General features: G+C 40.8%; 3 protein-coding genes across 4 annotated transcripts; 2 read left to right on the top strand and 1 right to left on the bottom strand.

The window, feature by feature from the left end:
• The first annotated feature begins 168 nt into the window (after window positions 1-168).
• Window positions 169-6,407, top strand: unc119.1 (unc-119 homolog 1). Its single transcript, XM_050051204.1, has 5 exons — window positions 169-511; window positions 1,881-1,994; window positions 2,814-2,922; window positions 3,072-3,244; window positions 3,369-6,407. The coding sequence occupies exons 1-5, from the start codon at window positions 277-279 to the stop codon at window positions 3,479-3,481; spliced, it is 744 nt and encodes a 247-aa protein (XP_049907161.1). The 5' UTR covers window positions 169-276; the 3' UTR covers window positions 3,482-6,407.
• An 828-nt stretch (window positions 6,408-7,235) lies between these two features.
• c8h12orf43 (chromosome 8 C12orf43 homolog) lies at window positions 7,236-9,702 on the top strand. The gene is made up of 6 exons (XM_050051202.1): window positions 7,236-7,403; window positions 7,769-7,799; window positions 8,069-8,167; window positions 8,286-8,371; window positions 8,498-8,585; window positions 9,001-9,702. The coding sequence occupies exons 1-6, from the start codon at window positions 7,286-7,288 to the stop codon at window positions 9,362-9,364; spliced, it is 786 nt and encodes a 261-aa protein (XP_049907159.1). The 5' UTR covers window positions 7,236-7,285; the 3' UTR covers window positions 9,365-9,702.
• Window positions 9,615-16,549, bottom strand: hnf1a (HNF1 homeobox a). Of its 2 annotated transcripts, none has more exons than XM_050051182.1 (10): window positions 15,612-16,549; window positions 14,384-14,583; window positions 14,063-14,243; window positions 13,332-13,534; window positions 12,859-13,025; window positions 12,626-12,767; window positions 12,348-12,536; window positions 12,153-12,268; window positions 11,991-12,075; window positions 9,615-10,073 (listed from the first exon to the last, which is right to left on the bottom strand). In XM_050051182.1, the coding sequence occupies exons 1-10, from the start codon at window positions 15,914-15,916 to the stop codon at window positions 9,943-9,945; spliced, it is 1,719 nt and encodes a 572-aa protein (XP_049907139.1). In that variant the 5' UTR covers window positions 15,917-16,549; the 3' UTR covers window positions 9,615-9,942. The 2 variants fall into 2 exon arrangements, with proteins under 2 accessions (XP_049907139.1, XP_049907140.1); XM_050051183.1 differs by having other exon boundaries at window positions 12,859-13,001; window positions 15,612-16,546.
• Between the last annotated feature and the right edge of the window lie 1,859 nt (window positions 16,550-18,408).

Raw genomic sequence — 18,408 nt, 5'->3', positions numbered from 1 at the left:
GAACAAAATGCTCATATTCAACTCAGTAATCTTGTAACACTTTGTAGAAACATAATACACCCAGTTAAAGACATAGCGGGGAGGCCGGGGCTAAAAAACGATCACACCCCTTCGGTAACTATGACAATCTCCATCGTTCTCAGCCAATCACATTCTTAGTTTTCCGTCTCCTATACACGTTGTACGCCATCTTGAAATTACACCCGCAGTTTGTAAATCGCTCCCAAATTGCAAAGCACAACAGCTCTTTTTTAAATAATCGCTGCTGTGTCCGGTATGAACGGTTCACGAAACAAACCGGCACCGACAGTCAGCAAAGGTCAGACGGACGCAAACACCGGCTCGGAGACGAATCATAGGGATCGAAAGAGCGGAGGAGGAATGCTGAAGAAGCTGAAGTCGAGGCGCAGTCAAACAGATAAGTGGCCCGTGGTCACAGAGGATGAACTCCGGGCTCTGGGGAGAGATATTACCCCTGACCATGTCCTGGGTCTCCGGGTAGTCACGGAGGGTATGTAATGTAAATGTTACCGTGGTCTCAAAGTGAGTAAAATCACACCGCCAAACGGGCACCATTTACTACAACGTTATGCTAATCGTGGCTAAGTGACGAGTTTCCAGATCAGTTTAAGTTACCAATAATTAATTAATTGTAATGATTATATTGAGAAACAGCGAGTTAACGCAGTGTGTTTAACTTTGTGTTGAGTTGGGCATCCTAACTATTTGGTTTTAATCAAAGAAGTAGGATGGAAACAGGGGCGCAGTAGGCAATGTGTGCCAGCCGGAGGGAACATTGTCCAGGGCCCCCTGTCCTTAAAGTATTATTAAATCTTTTTTTTTGGGCCACTTGGGGACTTGAGGAAAGGTGAACAGTAGCAAGAGTGTCATTTTATAAGGATGTAACGGCAAATGTGTTAATACATAGAAAACACATACTCATGCAGTTATTTTCCTGGCCACCTTACAAATGCAGGTCTATTCATCAAACATTAAGCTTTATTTTGTTGTCCACAGGCCACTGCTGAGGGAAATATCTGGCTTCACTATGATCAAAAGTCAGTCACAAGCTCTCTTAGTCTGCCATTTGGGTTTAGCAGTTGGTAAACAGTGTGTTTATTGGAGTTTAATTGCCAAAAATGCTACTCACTTGGAATAAGTGAGTGACAAGACCAGAGGTTTAGGCTGGAAAACACTGAGCTGAAAGATGCTAAAAAGCTTTTCAAAACTGAGGGAGGCTGCAGAGTAAGGTGATGATTTGCTGTGCATTTGTCACTACAAGGGGTCCTTTTACATTACACAGAGTCATGTTAATTTTAAAAAGTGTATCAGTGCAGCTATTTAATCTGCTATTTTTTGGCCCCTTTTCCGTTGGTCCCCTGGAATTCTCACCACCGCCCATGCCAGTAACTGCCCTGCTTAAACCCACTGAGTCAAACCCCAGTGTGTGTCATCGGACACCCAGTCTACCACAGTTGCTGCAATTGCCTAATGCCTTCCATTGTTTTTGGCTTTTTCCTCGGACCAGACAACAATGGTGTTGCTTCCCTTCTCTCACACAACACTGTGTAAAGCTGGGAGCTTGAGCTGTAGCATTACTCACCACTACTGCAAGGTGCAGGAGCCAGAAAACAGATAATGAAACCCTAAATGCATATCAAGCGCTATCGCAGTTCTCAAAGGGAGGGAGAGCCTTTTTCTCCAAAGTGTTTTGTGACTTGTCTAAAAGTTCATCACATAAGTATTAGTGAATCTCATTGAATATCAAAGAAGTACTTCTATTTGCTAATGGGTGCTTGCTGGCTGTTGGATAATGGACTCACCCGCAATATGTTTGTGTTTGTCTTAACATGAACTCATGCTTTTATTTCACATTCCAGACTATTTGTGCAAACCTGAAGACAATATCTACAACATTGACTTTACACGTTTTAAAATCAGAGATCTGGAGACAGGAACGGTGCTGTTTGAGATTGCCAAACCTCCCAACAGCGGTAAGGAGTATTTTAGCTTTTGCCTCTTACAGATGCAGCTATTCACAAGCTCACAAAGTTTCTCTAGAGGAGATTTGTTTCACTCAACATGACATATTTTCTTATACAGCCACAGTTCTATGAAGTTTATGATTGGAGTTGCAGTCTGACTGCCCAGTAACAGTTGTTTAATCTGCATTATGTATGGAAAGCTAACCTTTTCTAACTTGACCAGTTTGGAGAAGCATGTATACAGACACTGTGACGCTTTGCAGTTATAGCCCACAGGTTTTTTAATGTTAACAAAGCGCTGTTTCACCAAGCATGAGATCAGCAGTCTTTCCCAGGGGTGTGCTGTGTGTAGCTCTCACCCCATTATTGTATGCTCTCTGTTTTATCTCCAGAATTATTTATATAAGAGAACAGAAAGTCCCACAAACAGAAGCAATGCTCAAGGAATGTGTCATTTTTATTGCTTCCTTTCCACTAGTAACAAATGTGTATAACGTATTCAGAATTTAGAAAAATACTGGGAAACCTCTGTGTATTCTTAACATCTTGATTTGATTTATTTGACATTGCTTTTACAAATCTTGCTGTATTAGTGCAATCAGTTTTATCATAGTTTTTTATAGAATAGGCCTATCTGATGAATGATCATTTAGATAGTTATATGAATAGAGAACATTTAAGATCATATTAAGCACTTCCATGTAACAGATAGCATTGTATGTATCTTTAAAAAGAAATTAAAAAATTAAAATGCTACCAGTTATTGTAATTTTTGCCTACCCTGTGAATATGTGATTGGATGCCAGCTAAACATGGTTTCTGCATTAGGTCCTGTGGAGGGTGAAGAGGAGAGTGGAGATGTAGACACCAGTGCAGGGCGTTTTGTCCGATATCAGTTTACACCCGCCTTCCTAAAACTGTGCACTGTTGGTGCAACGTAAGTAAATGCACTATAACTTTCTGATTATTAAAAAACAGCTGAACATAATAACCACACTTTCGTGTTCAGTCTCTTCCGAGTCAAGTTGTTGTTTGAAACTTTATGTTTCAGCTGAATTTTAAATTTTGTCTTTCTTGTTTCCTCAGTGTGGAATTCACAGTGGGCGACCGGCCCATAAACAGCTTTCGTATGATTGAGAGGCATTACTTCCAGGGACGCCTTCTCAAGAACTTTGACTTTGACTTTGGTTTTTGCATTCCCAACAGCCGCAACACATGTGAACACATTTATGAGTTTCCACAGCTTCCAGATGACCTCAGTGAGTGTATTTTGCTCGGCCACTAATGTTAATGCTGTTTCATGCATATTTTCAGATAATAATCCATGTAGTAATCTTTGTTCCATCTGTCCCTCCTTCCCTCTTTTTCCTGCTCCCTCTCTAGTTCGCCAAATGGTTGCACACCCTTACGAGACCAGATCAGACAGTTTCTACTTTGTGGACAACAAACTCATCATGCACAACAAGGCAGACTATGCCTACAATGGTGGTCTGTAATACTCAAAGATAAAAAAAAATGTTTGCAATACTTCCCAGGGGATGGATGTCCTATATTACCACAAACCAAAAGCAGGGGGGGCAGGAGTATGCTCTCCATTGTGGACATTCCTACAGACGTGACAAAATTCTTAAGAGCCAACGAACCACATCTGCCTTCAAATGAAATCATGGATCCATTCACCAGTACCTCACAGAGCCCAGTTTCTGGGATTCTGAGGAATGTTCCGTTAAATATTTCTCTGTTAAATCTGACTGAAACCTTTTTGTTCTCTCTTTCTGTTGGTCATACAAGAATCATGTTACTGCTTGAACACTTGCCTTAAGTTTCTTGCCGTCTCTGCTGGAAAGGGACACTTTGAGTCATAGACCTCTCATGGCAAAGCCTATAGACTGTTAGTTATGATTTCATTTACTTTAGTATAAAGCTGTTATCGGTTGGTGTTTATTTGAACTACCTTTTGCAAGTGACAATTGTGTTTCCTGTATGGAAAAGCGAGCATTAACTAGATGTTTTACAGTATTGTTAGTCATAGATTATCATGTAGCACTAGTTGACGTTGTTTGAGTTTCATTCTTGCTTAAATATTGTTACGAGTCATTTGGACTGTTTGCGTTGGATGTTTAAGCTTGGTGTCACTTTTATAAGGAACATTGGGTTGTCCTATCTGATCTTCAGTAGGACATTTTTCAAGAACAGCATGAGCTCTTTACAGCAGTTTTAACAACATTGATGACTGTCAGCTGGGAATCTAGCATTTGTTCAAACTCTGTAACCTGCACACATGCTGGGATACATGAAAAGGACAAGATAGCAGCAGAGTCTGAGTTACCGGACTTGCTTTATATGGCATCTGTGTCTAAAACAGTGTGGTCAGCCCGCTTTATCCACTCCAGTGTGTAATCACACAGTTATTTAATCCCTTGAGGTTTGTCTTCCTGGTTTATTTGGTACAGCACTGTGAATCCCACTCTTAAGGAACCAAGTTTTTGCTGAGTGTATCTTCAGCTGCTCTGCACTCAGGTTCTTAATCTAGCACGCAACATGTCAGTACAGAGTGATGTAGCTTGGTAGTTGATCTATTTTTTAACGAGGCAGTAGAGTAGATACAGAAGTTGACCTGTTTGTCTATTCATGGAAGCCCTGTTTTAAAGACTATACTGGTGGTTTTGCATTAATTATAACCCATTTATGCCAAATTGTGTAATGTTATATTCGAGTTTCCAAAGTTTCCAGGTACACCTACACAATGTAATTTAATTCTGCCTAACAGCCCTGCACTAAATCCTTCCATAGTTAAGCTTGCAATACTCAGTTTTGGTGACACTTTATCAGAGAGGTGTCTGTTTGATTATATGGTCATTTAAGAGGCTGCGGTGCTGCTGAATTATATTCCATCTATTTAAATGTGTTCCTGAAAAGTTGGGATGTCTGTAGTGTTTATTAAAAATACCAACAATGAGCAGTTTCCTGCCTGCCATGTCATTTCCAGTCTCAATATCCACTGTGATTAGCTTGTTTCATTCCTCTGATTTTTCATATTGTCCAGACATGAATGGACATCAGCAGCGGCCTGAAAGGCAGGAGAAACTCCTAAAACCATGTAAATGGTCAGCATTGCTCTGACACCATGATGTAATGCATTTAAATGCAGAACCACTGGTACAGACTGGAAGTAGTTTTCGATGCACAAATGATCTGTTTACTGTACATTGTAACATTGATTCTATGTGCCTTATATCTAGGTGTTCATTGTTGGGTTGTTTTTTGTATGTAGGAAGACTAAGTGCATCATCCACCTGTAAGGCAAACACTGCATAAAGGTAAAGGAAAGAATATTCCACTCCAGCGTTTTGCGGAACTGCCTGGTGTGATATGGGTGTCTTACAGCATGTGTTGAGTCATTTCATGTACTCTTTACCTGTACAAACTTTGGCATTTTATCCTTTGAAGGATCAGTGGCAAGTCATTATGTAATAACCCCATCAAGTGTGATATCAGGCACATGCATGGACATCTGTAGTCTTTGCTCCAGGACTCTATACACCCTCAGTTTTTGTCAGATTGACAGCTGGTTAGCAACACTGGTGTTGTAGGAGCTGAGAAGACTGTGCATTGTTTTGCAACACGTTTTCAGTCTGTGGTATTTTGTCTTAAAATCCGGTCTAAATGGCACTTTGTATATCTGCACAAAAAGATTTTATGACGTGACCCCCCCCCCAGAACAATGTATGAATCCATTCTGTTACCTGATAAATAGACTACTCCTTTTATATTGGCTGATTTAAAAAATGATGCATTTATGTTGTATGAAATTTAATGTAAATAAAAAAGACAGACTGCAAAACATGTTCACGTTGAAACTAATGCTCATTGTAAGCAGATTATCAGGGATTTTTGGGATTTTTCTATCCCCCCCCCCATTGGCATAAATGGTAAACAGACATATGGTTTGATTATGTGGTCTGTCCAAGACAAATCATGCATTATATATGTATATTTACATTACATCAGCCATATTGGTACCTCATGAAAACATAAATTCTGTTGACTTTCCTATACCCACACAATTTTGGATAGCTGTTGCAAACTGAATATTTTTGGTATGACATGAAATCTCCATTTAATTCTGATCTCCGTATGTTGGAAATGTAAAATGGGAAATCTATGACATTGTTTTTAATGTTTATGGAATGACCATTTTTGCACAGCTCTTGGTTTTTCAAGATCTTTTGACTTCCTCTATCAATACAATGAGGATTTAACATATTTTCTCTCTGATGTGGTTCTGTTCAAACAGCTTGTTTCTCAAAGTTGTATGATGACTGAATTATCACAGAGCTTTAAAGTATGGTTTACCCATGAGTCAGTTTTATAGGCTCAGACATGTATGTCATTCTAATGAGGAATTTATTAATAAAGCTGCTGCCATAAATTGTCTGGACAGAGGCTACTCTTTACAGTGTGTTGATAAGGCATACCAAGGTGCTTTCTCTAGATCCAATCTTTTACAAAGAAGTGTCAAAAAAGATGAAAGCTACTCCATCTTCTGTATACCCACTTAGACTCATCAGGTCTTTATCCTTAGAAACACCATTATAAAGCACTGGCCTATTTTTGCCTCTGATTTGGCCTTTTTGTTTTATAAATCTGAGGATCTCTGATTAATGATGGCTGTAGCCTGATCCCTCTCAAAGCCTCATTTACTATGTGATGACATTGTAATTGATGCTGTTATAAGGTGCTTTCTGATTGGATATGGTTTTTTTCTGTATTCACTGTGTTCCACCTGCTTGCTTTTGCATTTGGGGATTGTATGAAATCTTTTCTGCAGCACCTTGCTAAGACCAAGCTGGGTGGTGCGGTGGTTGTCCTGCAGCATGAAGAAGAAGGAGGAGAAGGAGAAGAAGAAGAAGAAGAAGAAGAAGATATAATTTATTAATGCCTGAGGGGAATTTAAATTTTTCATTCTGTTGTCATACATACATGTGCAAACAGGACCTAAACATGCATTAAATGGGAAGATGTCAAAGTGAGGGGTTTGCCCATGGACAGGCATGCTGGGTGGTTGGGGTCTGGTGCCTTGCTCAAGAGCGCCTCTGCAGTGCCCAGGAGGTGAACTGGCACCTCTCTAGCTACCAGTCCACGCTCCGTATTTGGTCTGGAGGGAGACTCGAATTGGCGACCCCCTATCGTCCCTAATGACAGAAAAAAGCCCATTTCTGGGCCTTCAGTGCTCATTGACTCCATTACCCAGAATCCTCAGCTCAAAACAGACAACACTAGCAGCACATGCCTTTATCATGGCGGCCTCCACTAAAAAGATGGTCGGTGTGTCTGAAGACTCCAGCAGTAGTGACGATGAAGCGCTGAAAAAGTGTCGGGAGGCAGTTTGGGAGACACAAAGTGTGAAGAATAAAGGTGAAAGTTTTTCTTTTATCTCATAGTGAGGGACGTAGTGAACATGCCTGTACAAGCAGATAAACTCCGGTAGAAATACAGCGGCAGTAGCCTGGTGAGAAGTCCACCCTTAATACATGTAATGCACATACAGAGATAGTAACGTTAGTTGTCATTAAACGTTACCTGAAGGTACGTGACTGTCAAAAATAAAACATTTTATTGGACTTCATAGCTCATTAACTTGCTCTAACCTTTAGCAGGGTTACTGGTTTCAACTTTCGGTACCAACAACTGAGCTGGTAGTCCATTAAAACGCATTCTGAGAGTTTGTCATCATATGCATTTTACCTGTTGAAAACTGCTGGTGTGTTTGCTTGTTACAGACGGGGAGAGCAATGTGCAGCAGTCAAAGCGGTAAGCTATTTTTGTCCTCATAACATCAAACTTTAATCTGTATAAACAATCAAGAGGAGCTACTGTAAAATTGTTTGTGCTTCACACAGTTTAAGAAGCCTATATAACTAACTTTTCAGCTTCCTACCATTAGGAAGTTGACACAGTTCTTGTGTGTCAGCTATAGCTATATATTAGAGGTGCTGCAGTAAAATTGAATGCTGAATTTCATACAAATATTTGAATATCACAAATGAGATAAGTTAAAATATTTTCTTGCCATGCAACAGTGTTGTTGTCGCTGACCATGACCATGATGGCAACGAGCTCCAGGTCACACAAGGGTTTCGAACGCACGTTGCCAAAAAGTTGGGACATCTTCTTGACAAGTAAGTAGTTTGGCAGTGTAGAGAAGTTTAGCATTGTAATGCAATCATCTCCGAATAATGTGAGGACAGGATGCACATATTTTTACATGTTAACTTATAATATGCCTGCTACTGTCAGCTCCATTACAGAGATGAAGATGGAAACTTTGTCCTGTTTGCAATCAGCAAAATGTGATGATGATGATGATGATGATGATGATGAAGGTGAGGTTTGTCTTTATTTTTGGTACTTGCAAATTTCATGGGGATTCTGTCACCTTTTCTTTAAATGTACATCCCTCCATGTTTTCCTTTGGCTTTTATTTATTTATTTATTTATCTATTTTTCAGGGTTTCGTCTTTTTTCTACATCAGTCCCAGGACAGACAGCTGATGATCCTCCAGCCCCTGTGAGGCGCCGGCCTATTCCCAGCTCAAGGTTCTTATTATTTTGTTTTTAAAGAACTTCCATTATTTTTATATCTTGGGCTAATTAAAGCTGTATAGTAACTGACTGAGTGACCACTGCTGCCACAGTCTGCAGAGACGGGAGGTGGTTGGTCAGTCGGTCGATTGGTGAGGAAAACTGCCTTGATATACCTCACTTTGCACTGGATCAGCCAATAGCAAAATTCAGTTGCAATAGCCTGGTTTTAGCCTATGGAGGGCAGTCACTATGATCATTTACAACACAATACTTAGAATACAGATATGTTGCACTGAAATGTCAAGATTTGGACCTGAATCAATCAACAACATGACTAAATACCCATACAGGTATATTGGTTTTTAACTGAAAAAGTGGTTTGGGGGTTTAGTAACTCTAACGTTACACATTCCTCTGTTGGTGACAGTGACAGCGACAGTGAGATGGAAACAAGGCTGAAGGAGGCAGCAGTGTCTGTCAAAGATCTCTTATCCACATCGTCACTGCCCTCTACACTCTCCACTCCCTCAGCAGAGCCTCCCTGCTCAGAACAAGTAAAGAAAAGGAAGAAAGTGGCAGAGGAAGAGGAGAACCATGTTGTTAAAAAGAAGAAGAAAAAGAGGAAACAGAATCAAGAAGAGAGCGAGCAGGTGGACTCTGCAGGTTCTCCTCTTAATGCTCACAGAAATGGTGAGCACGGGAACTCTGAGCAGGAACACATGCAAGTCAAAGTAAAACAGAAAAAGAAAAAGAAGCAAAAGTTTCACACAGAGGAAGAAGCTTTGAACTGAATTTCTAAGGACTAATCTTTCACTGTTTTGGGATGTTTGTTCTCCAGTCTGCAAAACCTTTCAGAACATTTTGAGTATATTTAAGAAAGCCATTTGTTTCATAACATAAGGAAAATACATTACAAAAAAGTTTATCTAAACATTAATGTATTCATTCCATTGCTCATTGTTATTCTTGAGATAGTCTTTACTTTGTTATTAAAGATACTTATTAAGAGTGTGAAAAAGCATTTCAAGGCAATGACATAAAAAATGCAGGTAACATGCAGTTTACAAGTTAAAACTCAATGTACAATTTTTGAATGTTACTAAAACATCTTAATAAAAATACATTTTGGTGTTGATTTTCAGTTGATTGTTGTATCAAAAGTTAATCTTCTCTAATGTCGATCCTTGTTCGTATTACAGTGGCACAGAGTTTCAGAGAGTCTGTGAAACATCAAAGCTGAATCGCCACTGTGGCCCCTGACTCCAGGTTTTTTCTGGAAATTTACACCAGAGGTAGCTGTCCATCCAAAACACTATCATGCTCCTGAGACCAGCTGATAGTGAGGAGACACTATGTTGCCAGAGCACTTCTACTGCGCAGTAGACACCATTTGTGTAGGGATGTAGGCGCTGATGTCTGTTGGTGAGGGCGAGAGGAGGTGAGACTGGTGACTGTCTGTTGTCTGAGAGGCCGGATACAGCTCGAGGCTCTCGGAGGAAGCTGTTGACAAAGAGAAAATTGGTTTATCTGGGCTGGAAAGCTATTGGTAACACTAAATTGTTTGCAGCACAGAAGCAGAAACTACAGATAGACTACAGGCAGTTTAATAACCCTTCATCACATGCTCATTTATGTAGAATTGAAGCTGCGTAGTAGAAGTTGGAGTGTCCTCTGGGTTACTCCTTTGTAGGTGTGGAAGGCAATGAGGATATGGTCATACAGGTCTGTCCCTTAAATGACAGACTGATGTCAAAACTATTATTATATGCAAAATAATGGCAAGAATATGGGGACGGCAATTGCACAGAAAAACATCTACAATGTAAAAGGGCTCAATCAAACACGTCATGAAATAGGTTAACACCCAACCAAATTACGCACACTGTAATGGATGTGAATCAGATGAACACATTCTACTGAAATGTACTAGCTATGATGAGGAATAAGGTACATGTTTCCGCTAATGGAAGCAAAAATCAACTTGGGAAGGCATCGTTAAAATTATGTAGTCTTTTAATTAAATACCTAAAGGAAGATGGCAAAGATAATTTAGTTTTGTCTTTGGTATAGATTTTTGCCTATGTACTGGTAAACTGGTTTGCCACTCAACAATAAAACCCACAGACATCGATTTTTTTTTTCATCTCAAATGCTGCAGTTATTAAAAAAAGGTTGCATGCAATGAATTGATTATACTCGTGATGATGGATGCATGGGAAATACACTGAGTTGCTTCCTTGCTAAGAGTTAAAGGGCCAGTTCGTAGGATGTAGTGGCATCTAGTGGTGAGGTTGCAGATTGCATGTAGGAGAACTACAGTGGCCTATACAAAAAGACAAATGGCCCTATCTAGAGCCAGTTTTTAATTTGTCCATTCTTGGCTAATGTAGAACAACATGTCATTTACGCTGATTTCCCTCCAGTGTGTCAATAGGTGGAACTAGACAAAAACAGGGAGCAACACAAGCTATAAGCTAATGTTGTCCCTGCAGCATTTAGGCAGTCATTCCCAACTGATTCAGACAGGTGAAAAGTAATCACTGTGGTGACTGATACAGACTTGACTCCGTGGAGGAAAACACAGGTTTTAAGAACATGCCTCTTTTGTTTGTATTCAAGCCCCGTTTCAATATTCCTTCACAATTTTTGAAGAATTGCTCCTTTTGTTTGTATTTGTTTATAACTACAGTATTACATTTTATATTTTATAAGGAGCTGTTTTTGTTTTATATGTTGCTTAGAAGACACCCCAAGAGATGGGTCACTCAGGTACAGCTGATGATACTTAACAATGGTAGTTTTAATATGTAAATTAATTAATATAAATTAAATTAAAAAAAAAAAGGTTTTAAAAATCAATTAAATTTCTCGTATCGAAAACGTACCATACCATGACACCACCATATCATATTGAACCTAACTTTGAATTTTGGGAACTGTTACGCCCCTAGTAGATGCTAATACGGCTCATTCTAAGATAACAAAAATGATTCTCATTTTCAGGTGATTATAAACTAATTAAAACATAATCATGAACATTATTTATCATTTCTGCCAAAATACGCCCCTAAATACTGCATGAGAAGACTGATACCACTCTCCACGTTGACAGTGGTGTAAATCATCTCATCTTACTCTTGACAATAAAGGAAATAAAACATAGTTCCCAAAATGTTGAACTACTCCTTTAAAATCATTGCAAGCACTTTGTTGAGTTTATATGTTAACATTTAACTGGTTAATGTCAGTTCCAACAAAACGTTACAGAACATCCCAATTTCTCAAATTCATCTAATCGGCTTAAACAATTATAGGTTGGAGGTCCCTTTAAACTTTGCGAAACTAGCTATGATGTCATCCCAAAGATGTAATAGGATGTAGATGTCAAGGAGTAAGCCTGTATTTACAGGTGTTTACCTGGCACAGGTGTGTGCGGCTGCAGGTGTAGAGAGTCCTCTTGTAAAGGTGGGTCCGTCTGTTCCTCGGGATCTGCTGTTAGAATCTATGCAAAACAAAAATCAGTTTTTTAAAATCAAAATAGGATTATTTGAGCCTTAACAACTGGTCTGACCCATTTACCTGTCTGACAGCAGTGAGGCTGGTCAGCGTCCCCAGGCTGCTGCTGTCAGCAATGACCATGGCTTGAGACAGCAGACTGGACGAGTGGTACTGGGGTGAATCTGATTTGTTGTACACTGTAATGAGAAACAGATGAATGAGTCCTTACTCAACGTAACATGTTAAACTCACATCACTTTCAAGCTGTGGCCTTACTGTGACATGGCAGCTGCGCCATGGTTGCCATGAAGGGACTGGCCCCCATGTGACTCTGGAGCTGGTGTGATATTGGCTGCTGGGAAGAGGCATGAAGCTGCTGCTGGAATGAGATTGGCTGGAGAGTGGTGAAACCGCCCCCCACATTGTTGATAACAGGCACGGTCTGAGGCTGTGTGGAGGTTAAACCTGTGAATCAACCCCCAAAGACATTGTTGTCAGAATTTTAATTTCATTCTTAACACAGAAAAGAGGGGAAACTAGAGAGGCAATGTTACCAATGAGAAGTGAGGACTCCCCCAGGCTCATGACGCTAGGCAGTGAGGCCATGATGAGGCCCTGTGAGGAGGCAGGGGAGGCAGACAGACTGTGCAGGGAGGTCAGAGTGCTTACTGGGGGCAGTGGTCCACCGCTAGACACCTGAGACCAGAAGACAACACGGTCACAATGGCAGCAGTCTATACAGGTAGACTTGAATATAAACTAGGACCACGATGACACATGCTCTCACCAGTTTGGGGTTATGTGTCTCGAGGAGTGTGTGGCTGGGCTCCAGCTGGATAGGGCTGACCACCAGTCGTCCCACTCTGTCCCCTCCGCTGCCTCTGGCTGAGCTAACAGCGTCACACAAGATTTGCTGGCTGTATTTCACACCTGGAAAAGTCAGGCCCCACAACACTGATAGGAGTTTGAATTTCACACACACATCAAACATAAATTAGTTGATAGCTCCAAATGGCAGCATGACGTAACAGAGAAATATGACCATCAGTACCAGAACCAGTACAGTCAAGTCTTCAAGTGTGTGCTCGTTATTTTACACCAAGGGATCAAAAAGACAAGAAAGTCTTAAGATCTGGTGTGGGTGAGTCTATCTTTGTCTCAACACAACACTCGCTACATATTTTAGAAGGCAGTTTTTATTTCACTTTGAATTTCCATTAATCACTCCTCAAGCTTGCCTGGACACTGTCAGGGTATTACCGTGTTCAGGACTTGGTGGGAGGTTGGGGTGAGAAGAGGAGGCGGATTGGCTGGTAAAAGGTGTGTCCAGAGCCAGTTTGTGACGGAAGGCCTCCTCTTTGCGGCGGTTGGCGAACCAGTTGTACACGCGGACCTCAGTTACTAGGTTTGAGCCCAGGCCAGCAAGCTGGGAGGGCGACACCCCCCTCTGATGACACTCTGCCCTGAGGGAGGAAGAACACACTGGTACATGGCTTTACATCTTGAAGGCATACACTGTCTCTTTTAAAGTGTGGTACATTCACTGTTGTAGTCAAGACCACCTAAACCAAGACCAAGTCATGACCAAGACCAGAGTGTATCAAGACAACATCAAGACTTGGAGTGGTCGAGAGTGGTCAAGTCCAAGACCAGACTAGCACGAGTCCCACATTGCACAACACACAATAAAATGTGGAAGATGCAAACCACAGGGACTCCTCAAATTGATTGTTGCTGATTTAGTTATGAATATTTATTGTTATAAAGAAATATGTATGATCAGATATCAAGCTTTTTCTTTTCTTTTGTTTGTGCACTTGCATGTTTACAACAGGGGTCTGGGAGAAACAGCATCTCAGTCCCATCTACGTCCTGTACATGTGGCAGAATTGACAATAAAGTTGACTTTGACTTTGACTTTGACTTTGACTTTTGTAAAGAGCGTGTCAGGCCTTTGACTTCTCCCTTTGATCTCGGTCACTATGTCTCACCTGTTACAGTCCTCCACCAAGCCCTCCCTCTCCTCCTTGCTGGGGTTCTTCTGCCGTTCATAGGCGTGGAAGAGGATCTGCAGGGATGCTGGACCCCATTTGAACCTGTTCCTCCGTCCTTTCCTGGTCTCCTCTCCTTGCTCCTCCACAGACGGAAGGCCATGTTTGGCGTTGGTAAATTCTGAAAGGGAATGGCCTTTTTTATTTTTCTGTTTTTTACATCTCTCATTCAGTCTCACACTGTTAGAGAACTGATATTTGATGCATGTTTGAAAGCAGAAATTCGGGCCTTTGCAGCTCCACAGCTGCTTGTGTACTCACGCTGGCTGATCTCGCATTGCTTCTTGACGTACCAGGTGTACAGAGAGGCCCTCTTCTGGTTCTTCATAGGCGTGCCTTTGTTGAGGTGCTGGGAGAGATGGGACTGGTTGAGTCCTGTGGACTCTACCACCTCTCTCTGAGGGAGGTTGTGCTGCTGCATGTAGCTTTTAACCATTTTAGCAACATGCCAGGGATCCTCCCTGTCACACAGACAAATTTTTAATGTGTACTCGCCTACCTAACGTTCTCATGTATTCTTATATTCATTTGACAGAAGTGAATCCCTTTTTCCTTTCTCTAGTATTTCTGGGTTAAACCTTTTCTGGAAAGGTCTCAACAGTCACAACATTAGACATAATGCATGGCCACTCAGAGGGAAGTAGACAGAGGCTTATTGACAGAGAGAGATAAGGGAAAGCACAAAGGGGCAAAGTCCAGCCCTTTCAGATCACTGGAGAGGAAAAAAGGTGTGAAAGGTTTATGAATCCTAATTTAACACTCCCTAACTCTCAGGTCAGGAGCAGATAAAAGACACAAAATTTCAAATTTCTGACTTTACAAGATTCTAATTCAGCACACAACCTATTTTCAGATATTTTTTTAAACAGACAACTGTAATAAAATCTATTTTAATAAGCTGATTAGTGAATGTTTAATACTTTTTAAAAATACACATCTCAGTAAAGTGTAAGATGTGCACAGTGTATTCCAAATATCAGAAAAGAGGCCCAAAACGATGTAGAAATATCACTGGCGCCTTGTGTAAACATTGCCTCACATGACCAGCCCTTCTCCATTAATCTTCACCTATGCATGTAGCTTATTTATTAAGAAATGGCCAGAGAATAATGATGGGGGTGGGTAATTAGTAACTAGCAAAGGAGGAACCCTCTTTAAATTCGCCTCAGAAGCCAGATTGCAGAGGGAGAGAGACAGAGAAGCAGGAGAAGGAGGGAGGATTTTGTAAAGAGAGGGGATCCGAGCTTAAGAAGAATAAAGGAAAAGGGGATATTATCAGGTAAACTGTTGTTTCAGCTCTCAGGTGCTTAGTTTTCATATACAGGAGGTGAAAGAGAAAAGGAGAATTCAAAAACAGTGTTGATGAATCAGTCAAGGCATTTTGGAAATTTGACCTGATCAGGTCCTGCACAACTTGCTGCATGAGAATAGCAGTAAGTGAGAGATTCAAGTGATTTTGCTGTTGCCATGAAGCTTTGGATCTACTTACTGCAGTAGGCGGTCAACTTCATTCCTCAATTTAGCTGCCTCTTCTGGGGAAAGCTTCTCCAGTTCTCGGAATATAGGTGGTGGGAAATCCATCTCTCCTTCCTCAGAGCTCTCTCCATCCCCCCTCTCTCCTCTCTCGGCACCAGCACTCGCCCTGTCTCGCTCCAGCTCCCCTACAGCTTGGACCAGGACATCCCGGGACAGTCCAGATCCCAGCAGGGCCCAGATCAGCTGCTCCTGAAGGGCGGTCAAACGGCTCGGCCTCGCCATGGCTGCCCCGGCCCTCTCCTCTATCCTGTCTTCCATTACGCTGATGCCTTATGTCACTGCTGCCTTGCAAACAAACGCTCGTGTGCACTGCCACACTCAGATGAGAGCAAGACAGGCAGCGTTGGGCCTCATAATATTTGTAGTCCCTCTTCAGCTTAAAGAACATATACTTTCATTTTCCCTGTGTTGAATTTCCTCTCAGTGTGTACTGAGCTGCCTGGTTTTAGCTCTCCACCTGCTGTTTTGCTTTCAAAGGTCAGTTTTCTTTTTTTTTTAACCTTCCTCCTCTTTACCCCCTCCTCCTTACAGGCGCCCTGTGAACTTTGTCCCCACTCCCTTAGTCCCCAACAGTGACCAAAGTGCAATTTAAAAACAATAAATAAACGTGAGGGGACTTTAGAGTTACATTCAGGGCTGCAGAGGCAAAAGATCACCTCACATATAGAGGACAAGTAAAAAGAAACACAAAAGTGGAGTTGTGTGGTGCATTTATATATGTACCGTAGGTATTCGTAATTTCACAGTGACTCAAACTTTTGGGAAATGCAGAGAAGCTCCTTTTACTCTTTTGTGTGAATTATGGATATTCCAAATTTTGATGTTGAAACATGTAGTTTAAAATGTCATAATAAAAGCAAAGACAAGCATGAGATTAATATTGTAGTTATTTAAGGTGGAGCTTTGAACAAATGTGGGATTGTTTCATCTGTGGATAATGTGAAGTTAAAGCCACACCGTGTTAATTTTTTTACCATGTTAATTTTTTTGGAGGGAGGCGCCATCTTGTTAGGATCACACTCTGTTACCTGTGCCTGCTACAGTGGTCAAGCAACGGTATTTGGACAAACTAATTACAATAAACAGCATAGGTCCATATGACTTGGCACTTCAAAGCTGGATACAGACCCTGATGCGCTTCCTCCACTCACATTTTAAACTCTCTCTTTTTGGATTGAGTGCACTTCTGTTAGCAGTGGTAACAGAGCACGTATCTCACAACATGGCGCCCCTGTCCTGCCCAGCGTGATATAGGGGCGACCGACGATGTTTTATTGGATGATCACTTCCTTCCTGAGCTTGCATGGGAAATTTCATTGTTGTGTGAAGAAGTGTGCAGATTTTACAGCCAAAACACTGATTTTCAGATATGAAAGTAATTTCTGGATGCAGGTCTATATTTTTCAATAAGTACTGATATTGTTGAAATTAGAATAATGTAATTTGTATTAGATTAAAGAGTAGTCTCTTAGAAAAAATGTGAGGTATTTCATCTTCATCTTTCATCTTAAACCGCCATGCTGCTACAGCTCACTAAACACTGGAGGACACGGGTGGGGATGGTTGTAACAGCTTTTATGAAAGTGTTACATCTAACCCCAGTGACAACTAAACACATCTTATCTCCTCTATCTCTTTAACAGACCAGGAGAGTTAGAGGTTAAAAGTGATAGGGGTGTGCCTGCACACATACTAAAAGTGAGGCAGGGAAAGACATTAAGGTCTGTCCCCAAATAATACTCTTTCTGCCATGTAACACTGAGCAGACACTGCAAGAAATAACAAAACATCAGAGACAAAGAACCAGCACAGCTGTCTTATGTGGCAGCAGTGTCACGGCAGTCAAAATTCTTCAGTGCAAAGCAAAAGGACATCTTGAGTGGTAACCTAACTGAGGCAGCAGACTTACTTTAGACTCATGAGGTACTAAGCATCTGACAGGTACAGGTTAGGAAGTTAGACAATAGTGGGAATTGGTTATCATCTTATGTATCAGTTTTTTATGCATAATTTTTGTAATTTTGTCATTTTAAATTTTTCATTCTTATTGTTATAACTAACCCCAGTTGTGTTACAAGTTACCCCGGTGGTGGGGCAGGTTGTAACAATGGAACTACTTGTATTGGACAGCAATTAATGAGTTCTGTAATATAGTTGAAGTTGAAAATATATTTGTAGTAGACCAAAAAAAAAGATGCTTTGTGTCAAAATTTGACAACACAGAAATTCAGCAAGTTAAGTGCTGAGACAAAAAGCATTACAACCATCCCCAGTCTCCCCGACTGTCATTCTCTGTAACAGTGGATCATACATATGCTGATCACATATTAAATGTTCTTCTATGAAGGAATTAGCTATCAAATCTAGTGGGGTAAAAAAGTGTTCAATTTCTCTTTGTAACCTAGTATAGAAGAAGTATAAAGTGAAATAAAATGATACACTTTAAGTGCAGTGGCTAAATGTATATCAAGCACATCACCACAGCCACAGTACTTCAGCATAGCCACAGTGAAATCAAGACCTCAGTTACAATAGCAGCTCTGTGAGGCACAGCAATACTTTGAGCTAAATGCTAACATAAACATGCTAACATGCTCAGAATGACTAATGGCAATGTTTACCATGTATATGCTCTTAGTTTTGCATTTTTTCAGGTATTCACAGATTAAAATCTGTCAGTGTTGCTAAAGGAAAAATAAAGGGACGACCAAAGTTGATGACAATTCATCCTAAAGAGGGGCAGGAATTTA

Source organism: Epinephelus moara, chromosome 8 (assembly GCF_006386435.1).
Source record: "Epinephelus moara isolate mb chromosome 8, YSFRI_EMoa_1.0, whole genome shotgun sequence".
NCBI lineage: Eukaryota > Metazoa > Chordata > Actinopteri > Perciformes > Serranidae > Epinephelus > Epinephelus moara.
This window is presented reverse-complemented; position numbering and strand designations above follow the sequence as displayed.

Excerpts from the sequence above, each read along its gene's own strand:
- unc119.1 (XM_050051204.1), top strand. The coding sequence starts at position 277 with ATGAACGGTTCACGAAACAAACCGGCACCGACAGTCAGCAAAGGTCAG. Across the intron at positions 512-1,880 it reads TCTCCGGGTAGTCACGGAGG|ACTATTTGTGCAAACCTGAA; the intron begins GTATGTAATGTA and ends TTCACATTCCAG. Across the intron at positions 1,995-2,813 it reads TGCCAAACCTCCCAACAGCG|GTCCTGTGGAGGGTGAAGAG; the intron begins GTAAGGAGTATT and ends TTTCTGCATTAG.
- hnf1a (XM_050051182.1), bottom strand. The coding sequence starts at position 15,916 with ATGGAAGACAGGATAGAGGAGAGGGCCGGGGCAGCCATGGCGAGGCCG. Across the intron at positions 13,026-13,331 it reads CCCACCAAGTCCTGAACACG|TGTTGTGGGGCCTGACTTTT; the intron begins GTAATACCCTGA and ends AACTCCTATCAG. Across the intron at positions 12,076-12,152 it reads GCCTCACTGCTGTCAGACAG|ATTCTAACAGCAGATCCCGA; the intron begins GTAAATGGGTCA and ends TGTTTTGCATAG.
- c8h12orf43 (XM_050051202.1), top strand. The coding sequence starts at position 7,286 with ATGGCGGCCTCCACTAAAAAGATGGTCGGTGTGTCTGAAGACTCCAGC. Across the intron at positions 7,404-7,768 it reads ACAAAGTGTGAAGAATAAAG|ACGGGGAGAGCAATGTGCAG; the intron begins GTGAAAGTTTTT and ends TGCTTGTTACAG. Across the intron at positions 8,586-9,000 it reads CGGCCTATTCCCAGCTCAAG|TGACAGCGACAGTGAGATGG; the intron begins GTTCTTATTATT and ends TGTTGGTGACAG.